Raw genomic sequence first — 9,483 nt, forward strand, 5'->3', positions numbered from 1 at the left:
TGCCATAGCCAATGTGGTGCAACTTCATCTGAATGCACCCTTTGCTGGTCATGCCACCTCTCACACCAGCTGTCCTGATCCTACAACATTCCAAGAAGCTGTCCAAGACCATAAGTGGGTCCAAGCCATGACCCTTGAGCTGCAAGCTCTCCATGATAACAACACATGGACTCTCACACAACTCCCTAAGGGGAGGAAAGCCATTGGATGCAAATGGATCTACAAAACTAAACACCATCCTGATGGCTCTGTGGAGAGACACAAGGCCAGACTTGTTGTTCAGGGTTTCAGACAAATGCCTGGAATTGACTATGATGAAACTTTTGCCCCAGTGGCCAAGATGTCAACAGTGAGAGCTCTCTTAGCTATTGTGTCCATGAACAATTGGGAAACATGTCAAATGGACGTGGCAAATGCTTTTCTCCATGGAGACTTAGTTGAAGAAGTCTACATGAAACTTCCCTTAGGATACGGTGATGGCACACTTACTGTTCTGGTCGAGGGAGTCGGGTTCTCCGATTCTTGAAGGCACTGTCTGTAAGCTATTGAAGTCTCTTTATGGCCTCAAACAGGCTCCTAGACAATGGTTTTCTAAACTCTCTCAAGTGCTTCTCACCCATGGGTTTAGACAATCTCATGCTGACCACTCTCTATTTATTAAACAAACCAATGGCAGCACCACTGTTGTTCTTGTCTATGTTGATGATATGGTCATTGCAGGTGACTCTCCTACTGAGATTCAAGCTCTAAAAGCTCATCTCAACTCCTCTTTCAACATGAAAGATTTGGGTGAGCTGCATTATTTCTTGGGAATAGAGGTTGACAGGAATACTTCAGGCATTTTCATTTCTCAGAAGAAGTACACTCTGGACCTGTTGCAGCAATTTGGAGTGGACAGGTCCAGGTCCATTCAGCTCCCTGTCAATCCCATTCTTAAACTGGAGCCTGGTAAAGGCACTCCACTACCACAACCTGACATCTACAGGAGGTTGGTGGGCAAGCTGCTTTACTTAACAATCACAAGGCCTGATATCAGTTTCTCTGTTCAGCTCCTGAGCCAATTTCTTCAGAACCCCACCTATGATCACATGCAAGCTGCCAAGAGGGTTTTGAGGTATCTCAAGTCTGCACCTGGTCAGGGTGTTCTCTTTGCCAGCAACTCTGCAGCACAACTAACTGCATATTGTGATTCAGACTGGGCTTCTTGTGCTTTTAGCAGACGGTCCACTACAGGGTTCTGTGTTCTTCTTGGGAACTCTCCCATCTCTTGGAAACCAAAGAAACAGGCTGTGGTCTCTCGTTCATCAGCTGAAGCTAAGTATAGGGCTATGGCTATGACCACATGTGAAGTCACCTGGTTGTTTCAGTTACTTCAGGACTTGGGCTTGCAGCACTTGGGTCCTGCCCACCTCAAATGTGATAATCAGGCTGCTCTTGTCATTGCTGCCAACCCAGTTTATCATGAACGTACCAAACACATTGAGGTGGACTGTCATTTCATTCGAGAGAAAATTCAACAAGGTTTACTAACCACCTCTTATGTTAACACCAAAGATCAAGTGGCCGATGTCCTCACTAAGTCCTGCACTGTCTCTCAACATAATTATCTGCTGTCCAAGATGGGAGTTTCAGCTGGCTTGCACTCACATCTTGAGGGGGAGTGTAGAAAAGATCATATAAAAGATCTTACTTAATCTATTATTAAAAGAGTACAATTGCTTTATTGACATAGAGTCCACTACTTTTGTACTAGGTTGTCCTTTGCATTGGTCTGTGTAAGGCTTCCTTGCTTTGTCCACTGAGTGATGTGTTTTGTCCACTGTGTTCTCAAGTCAGTGACCAAGAATATATGTATCAGTCCGTGTACTTTCATTTTTCACACACAAGAAATACAAATCACATTGAATCTCCATGAATGCTCTCAACTACTTGGTTATGCTTATTCTGAAATTATGCCCAGTCTTCTACTTCCTGTTGCTTTAACTAAATGAGTACACTTGCTTTATTGACATAGAGTCCACTACTTTTGTACTAAGTTGGAAGAAGCAGAAGCGCTTATAAGGAGTATGCCTATGGCGCCAGGCACTAATCACTATTGTATGGGGTGCTTTGACAAAATGGTTGAGTCTGGACTCAAGCCAGATAAAATCATATTCCTTCATTACGGATGCAGTAATTTCCGTGGCATCTCAGGGTAAAGTCTACCTTGTTGTACTATCAGAATCAGGAAGCTTGTTCAAGCTCGAACTGTCGACACAAGGTAATGTGGGGACCAAACAATTAAATTAAATTTTTGAGGTTCCCAATAGGGATGTCCTTGTAAAAGGGTCGTCTTTGTACTTCTCAGCAACCTATAAGTTGCTGGTAGTTTCATATCAAGATGGAAGTACAGTTGTTGACCGTTTGAATTCAAGTGCAACTTCTTTATCTGAGATGTCTGCAATATATGAGGATGAACAAGATGGCAAACGACCATCAGCTGGTTTGCATCACTGGAAAGAGTTGTTACCTGGTAGTGGGCATTTATTTGCTTTTCAACTTGGAAATCAAATTCTGCGTTTGCCGTCTCCTTTGGGGTTAGTGATATATTTGCTCGAGTCGACATGCGGTTGGCTCAAACTCAATTGTTGTTGGTGCTACTGCATATAAGCCTATATCTAAGGACAAATTCCACACACTTGTGTTGTATGATGATGATGACCTTGATATTTTCTCATGCTCAAGTGATCTTGATTACTTTCCAAATCCAATGAGATAAAGTGAAAATATTATAGGTCCAAATATTCTTAGTAATAAAGCTTACTCGAGTGCAAATCCTGAATTTCCTTTTGATTTTTTTGAAAAGACAGTTTGCATCACTTCCGATGTGAAATTGGGTGGTGATGGCATTAGAAATGGCGACTCTGAAGGAGCTAAGCGAAGACTGGCATTCCAAGTCTGGGACCCACTGGTGGTCGGGAAGGCTAAGATAGTGGTGAGCCGGTGAGGCGCGTTGGTGGCGAATCGGAAAAGGAGGTTGGTGGTTGTAGATGGTGGTTTGGAGAAAAGATGGAATTCGGTTGTGACTGGGTGGTGGTAAGGAAGGAGATGGGGTGCTATCAGGAGTACTAAGTAAGTTGAGTTGGGGTAATTAATGGGTTCTTACTTCTTAGTGTCAGTAACTGGTGAGTATAAATATATGGAGTTGAGTAAATAAAGGTGAAATATGTTGGGACTTGATTTAAGTGATTGCAATACAATTGGTCTCCCTTGTGACGGGTTACCATTTGTGACGGATATTTTGTGAGTAAAAATGGTAACAAAATGGGTTAGTGGAGAAAGGGGACCACATGAATAGTGTTGCAGAGAGAGAGAAAAAGTGGGTACTTTGTGAGGTAAAATGGTATCCGTCACTCAAGAGTGACGGATATGTGCCGTCACAAACAAGAATTTGTGTTTTTTGTAAGTCTAATATTGTCCATTAGGAGACAACTTGATGAAAGATACTAAAAAGTAGCCAAAAGCGGGAAGAGTTAGAGAAGTGGGAAGAAATTAAAAACTTTGCGCAAAGGGGGAAAATGGGATAAAAAGAGGAAATTGGAAAAGTAATTTTCTTGTATATTAATGTTAAGTCATTCACACCTTAATTGTTACTTGATTTTTTTCTTGCATAGTAATTTTCCCCATTCTTTTCAGATTCATATGCGAAAGCTCACAGGGCAGACGTTTTTGCCGACTACCATAGACTCTTGTTGGAAAATACTTTTCGATTGGTCTACAGTCTAGTTCGTCTTGAAATGCACGATAAAACTGGGGAGAAAGAGAAGGTTTACAAGATTTCTTCCGGCAAAGAGTATGAAATTGGATGGATATCAAGATGTTCTTTGCAGTTACATAAATAATACACATACAACTTTTGTCAGAAGGTATGCAAGAAGACTCTTTCTGCACTTATGTGGGAGCAAGTCTCATTACTACAGTGTTTGGGACTCTGGCGGTTCGTAGTGAGCTCGAAGTTGCATAAACACGTTAGCAAAACTGGGGGTTTTCAAAATTTTGTCTCATATGAGAGAAGTGTCAAGATTATCAAGTGTCTGTCCACCATGGCTGAAGTAGCTACTTCTCGTCCTAGAAACTGGCAGAAGTATTGTTTGAGGCATTTAGATGTTTTACCACTTCTATTGAAATGGATATTTTTTCTCGGGGAGGAGTCGGTTATTCAAATGCTTAAACTCCTGAATGTGGCCTTTTACATGGGAAAAGATGTAAGCCACCCTACTCAGAAGACTGAACCAGGGGATGCTGGGGTGTCCTCAAATAGATCGTCTACCCAGTCTCATGAGTCTAAGAAGAAAAAGAGAGGAGATGACGAAGCTAGGCCTGGTTCAGAGAAGTCTTTTTTTTTTGATGACGAGGGGGTTGAGTCCCCCCGGGCCCATGCATTCTCGCACCACCACATAGACCATGTAAGCCACCCCCTTCGGGAGCTGCAGTGGCCAAGTGATCATCGCCCCAGCTGGTAGTCGAACCTGAGACCTCTCAACTCCTGCATTTCTGCAAGCTTAAAGGTTTAACCCAGCTACCACTGGACTAACACCACTTGGTTACAGAGAAGTCTTTGTTAGACATGGAAGTGGCCGTCGGAATTTTTGCTAATAAAGCTGGTGAAGTTTTGATACAGTTTATTGATTGCTTCCTTATAGAGTGAAATTCAAGCGCTGCTCGTTCTGAAGCGAAATATGTTCTTCAGGGGATGTGGCATCATGGAAAATCATTATTCAAGGAGACAATGTTGAAGTTGCTCTTAGAATTTTTATGCTCTTAATAAAGGGGATTAAAAAGGTAAGGAATTTGCGAGACAATTTAGGTAGAGATTGATGAATATTGTGTAAACCATTTCAGTATATATGTATTTACGGTATATACTTCCAATTAGTGTAGCTAATTAGTGGAGCCAATTAACAATGAGTATATCTAGAAAAGATTTGGTTAGAATATATTTAGAGAATAAGAATTAGTCAGAATATAATATTGAGGGCAATTTCATTATTCTTTAACATATATGGGCGGGAATTTTGAGCGAGAAATTTTAAGATGTGTTAATCTTTTAGTATATAAGGGATTCTCCTGCAATTTGAAAACACAAAAATAATAAATAAGATTCTAATTAATATAATATAAAATAAAGAAAATAAGCGAAATAATAATTTACTTATCTATGTATATTTTGCATACCATTTTTTTTTTACTAAAATGAAATTATGATTGTTGTATAATGGTGAGGAGAAAACAAAAAGGTTATCATTATACAGAGATAATAAAGTTAAATAAATAGGGTAAGTTGATAACCAAAGTTATGAGAGGGAGATAAAAGGTTTGCATCATTTTTTTTATGTGTGTGTTTGCGACTTTTTTTTATAAGCGTTTGACACATGACAATCGAGAATGACTTTTTTTTATGCCACACGGCTTAGCGAAATGGTTAGTCTTATCTTTTTATAATATTGTATAGATGTGACGTGGAACTATTTATATGAAAATTAAAATAGTGGTACAAAATTAACTCTATTAGTTGTATAGTCACTGCTTTTGTAGTCCCGTTTTTTACAAAGTATAGTACGGAAGTACGTGATTGTATTGACAATTCTAGTCTCACAACTTTAACGCTGTCGTTATATAAACTTAAGAAAATAATGATCAATATTCACATTAGTTAAATATAATTGTACTTTTGTATTATATTTAATTGCATACCCTAAACTTAAAAACTAATAATAAAATATTTTAAAACTCAATTATTTAATAAAAAAATAAAACCTCAAAATTTTACATACCCTAAACTTAAAAATCAATAAAATATTTTAAAACTCAATTCTTTAATAAAAAAATTAAAGCCTCAAAATTAAAATTTCATCATTTATTTTTATATTTTATTATTTTTAATTAAGTTACTCTTAAAATGAAAAGACAAAGCTTAATGTTTGTTATGCTCACACATTTATGTTTAATGTTCCAAATTCTTTTTACTTTTTTTCTTTAAAAAAAATGATGATATGTGGCATACTAAATCTCTATTAAAAAAGAGAATAGTGAGTTTTAATGTTTTTGATTGTCTTTTTATTATATTTATATATAAATGTAAAATTTTATTTCAAATTCATTGATTATTTATTATGTGGTTGAAGAGTAATTGTTTTGAGTTAAGCGGTTGTTCAAAAAGATGATGATATGTGGCACACTATTACTACACATAATATTTTTTACGAATGAAACGATATTAAATTACACAAAATCTCATTGAAGACGACGATATCCGTCATAAGCTTGTGTCGGATACCATTTCCTCTCACAAAATACCCATGTGAGGTGAGTGGGGGGGGGGGCACATGGGGGGTGCCCCACCTTGTCCCCTCTCCCTTTTTGTGAGAGGTCTTCAGCTTGTGACGGGATTAGCCCGTCACAAGCAAGACGCTTTGATTGAATTAAAATAGTTCATTTTTAAATGGTTATTTACCCAAACCTAGGGTCACGTTGGATGGATACAACCGTCTAAGTTGTTGTATCTAGATCTGACATACAGATTATCTGATTTGGTAATTTGATCGGGTTAAATCAGATCAATTTAAATTGTGTTGGCCTTAGATTCAATTTCAATCGTGTTCATTTCGATTAGTCACTTCAGTCGGTTAATCCTATTTCGAGTAGGGTACGGTTTGGGTCAGGTCAACATTCAGTTAAGTTTCGGGTCATAATTTTCGTAAGCTGAGAGTTAACAAATTAGCTTAAATGTACCTTATACTTTTCAATTTGGATGTAATAGTTCATAATACCATTAATAGATAAAGAATCAATGTAAAACACCTAAAATATACTCGTAAGTGTTTTCATGGGAAAATAAATTAATTCAGGTTTATCGGTTAAATTCTTACGGTTCAGATATATTCAAGTTCGGGTACCATTCGGTTATTATTGACTTCAATTCAGTTTCGGTTCGATTCGAATTGATTCTGGTTGTAAGTAGTTGATAAGTACTATTTAAATTACTCATATCAGGTGTTTGACTGATTATCTTTTTTTTTTTTTTTTTTTTGGCAGCTGTAAAATTATAAGTAACACTACAAACCCATAGCATTCCTAGCAAGGTTATGGGCAACCTTATTAAGATTACGAGGAATATAACTAAAACAAATACAATGAAAAGAAGCTAGCAATAAATTGATATCGTTAATAAGCCCAGTCGTCTTGTGATGGGGTCTCTCCACACCTGCAATTTGAAGAAGAATCTGCAAACAATCAGAAGAAACATCAAAGTGCAAGAAATTGGAGCGAAGAGCCCAAGCAAGAAGATCACGAATTCAAGTAGCTTCAGCCTGTAGAGCCGTTTCAGCCGCGAAACCATACACAACCTTGGTAAGCTCAGAACCATTTCCATCGTAAGCCACCCAACCACAACCCGCCTGCAATGATTGAAACAAACTCGCATCAACCTTCGCTCGGATAACATGACAATGGTCTCCCTTACCCACCAAATAAAAAGGAATACAATTCCGGATACTTTCTCGAAGAGAACAACTATCATCCTCCTCCCTAGTCCTACCAACTGGGTCTTGAGTACACGGAAGATTCATAACAGTAATAGCCGTCTGCGCGATATTAGACTGAAGATTAAAGAAATAGTCCACTGAGAAAGCTGCATCCCTAAAAATAATATTATTCCTAGTGCAACAAATGCTCCACAAAACAGAGAGGAATAAAATGGTTGGCGTAGACGCATCATCCAAAGAAGAGAAATAAGAGAACTAATTAATGAGCCAATCTCCAAGAAGAATCGAGTCAACATTATCCGTATTAATACCTAGAGGGGAAGCAGCCCATAATCTCTTAACCACAACACAGTCCCTGAAAAGATGATTAAGAGTCTCCATGGCTTCCAAATTCTGACACAACGGACAAGAATACTCAACACTAATCTTTCTTCGAGCAAATTCAGTACCGACAGAGAGTGTACCTGAAATAATTCTCCATATAAGAATTTTCCAAGTATGAGGACCAGGGAGATGCCAAAGTTTCCTTTTACAAAAAACCTTAGATGAAGGGTTAATTCTACTCCAGTCCTTAGCAGAAGTAAACTTATTCGGGTGATCATAAAGAGTAATAGCGTACCCACTTTTAACAGAATACTCTCCAGTCGGAGAATGAACCCAGTAAACATAGTCATTTTTAACGGAGTCACAAATAGGCATGGCACATATTTTGATTGCCCAGTCCTCTTCAAAGATTTCATTAATTAACTCTTTATTCCAAGCAAGTGACGGAAGAACAAGGTCCTTAATCAACAAGTCAGACATCGAAGACGGATGTTGAAAACCAAAACTAGTAATACCGGACGGGCATAGTCCATCAATCCACTTCGAAGACCAAACATTAAGGAGAGAGTCAGAACTAAATTTCCAACCAAGATTAGGGAGAATAAGCTCAGCACCATGTAAGATGCTCCTACAACCCCAGGACGAGTTTGTCCCATTACGAATAGCAACTGGATGGTCCAATGTATTAATACAACTTATTAAAGAACACCCGACTAAGTAAATTAGACCGACAGGTAAAAATTTTCCATGCCAATTTTCCCAACAACGCTTGATTCATACACTTAACATTTCGAATTCCCAGACCACCGTCAGATTTAGGCAAACTAAAGAAGTTCATACTGCACCAGTGAATAGTCGTATTTGATTTGGTACCAGCCCGCCAAAAATGTGACAACAAAGAATTAATTTTGTTAGTCACACTTACCGGTATTTTGAACACCGATAGGATAAAATTAGAAAGGAGGACGATCAATTAATCAACGTTAACCTTCCACGACTGTGAGAGGAAAATGCCATTCCAAGAGGACAATCTGCGTTTAACATTGTCAATCATATTGTTGAAAATAATTGATTTGGAAGCTCCGACATCGGCCACGATCCCTAGATACTTGCCAATACCATTATGATGAGTGATGCATAGAATCTTCAGACCGTTAGCAGCTGACAGCATAGTAGTACTTGGACTAAAGACGATACCTGATTTCATCATATTAATAACCTGACCAGACGCTATACAATAATCATCCAAAATCTCCTTGAGTCGACTAAAAGGATCATCTTTATCTCTGAGGAAAAAAACTAAATCATCGGCAAAGAAAAGGTGAGAAATCGAAATAGAATTACGACCCAAAGAAATCCCATTCAAAAAACCATCACGTTCGGCACCACCAATATTATGTGAAAGCACCTCCATACAAAGAATAAAGAGAAACGGAGACAAAGGATCCCCTTGTCTTAACCCACATTTAGGTTGAAATTGCCTTAAAGGAGCTCCATTAAAAAGTACTTCATAGGAAACAGTAGAGACACAATCCATAATTAGAGAAATCAGATTTGAAGGAAAACCATAACACTTAAGAGTAGCATAAAGGAAATCCCAACGGACACGGTCGTACGCCTTACTCATATCCGCTTT

General features: G+C 38.2%; 1 protein-coding gene across 1 annotated transcript; it reads right to left on the bottom strand.

Moving 5' to 3' along the window:
* Positions 1-7,094: 7,094 nt before the first annotated feature.
* Positions 7,095-8,685, bottom strand: LOC141655737 (uncharacterized). The gene is made up of 4 exons (XM_074462800.1): positions 8,628-8,685; positions 7,835-8,515; positions 7,244-7,262; positions 7,095-7,158 (listed from the first exon to the last, which is right to left on the bottom strand). Exons 1-4 carry the CDS (start codon positions 8,683-8,685, stop codon positions 7,095-7,097), a joined length of 822 nt encoding a protein of 273 aa, XP_074318901.1.
* Between the last annotated feature and the right edge of the window lie 798 nt (positions 8,686-9,483).

The sequence above is a fragment of the Silene latifolia genome, chromosome 5 (assembly GCF_048544455.1).
Source record: "Silene latifolia isolate original U9 population chromosome 5, ASM4854445v1, whole genome shotgun sequence".
In the NCBI taxonomy this organism is placed as follows: domain Eukaryota; kingdom Viridiplantae; phylum Streptophyta; class Magnoliopsida; order Caryophyllales; family Caryophyllaceae; genus Silene; species Silene latifolia.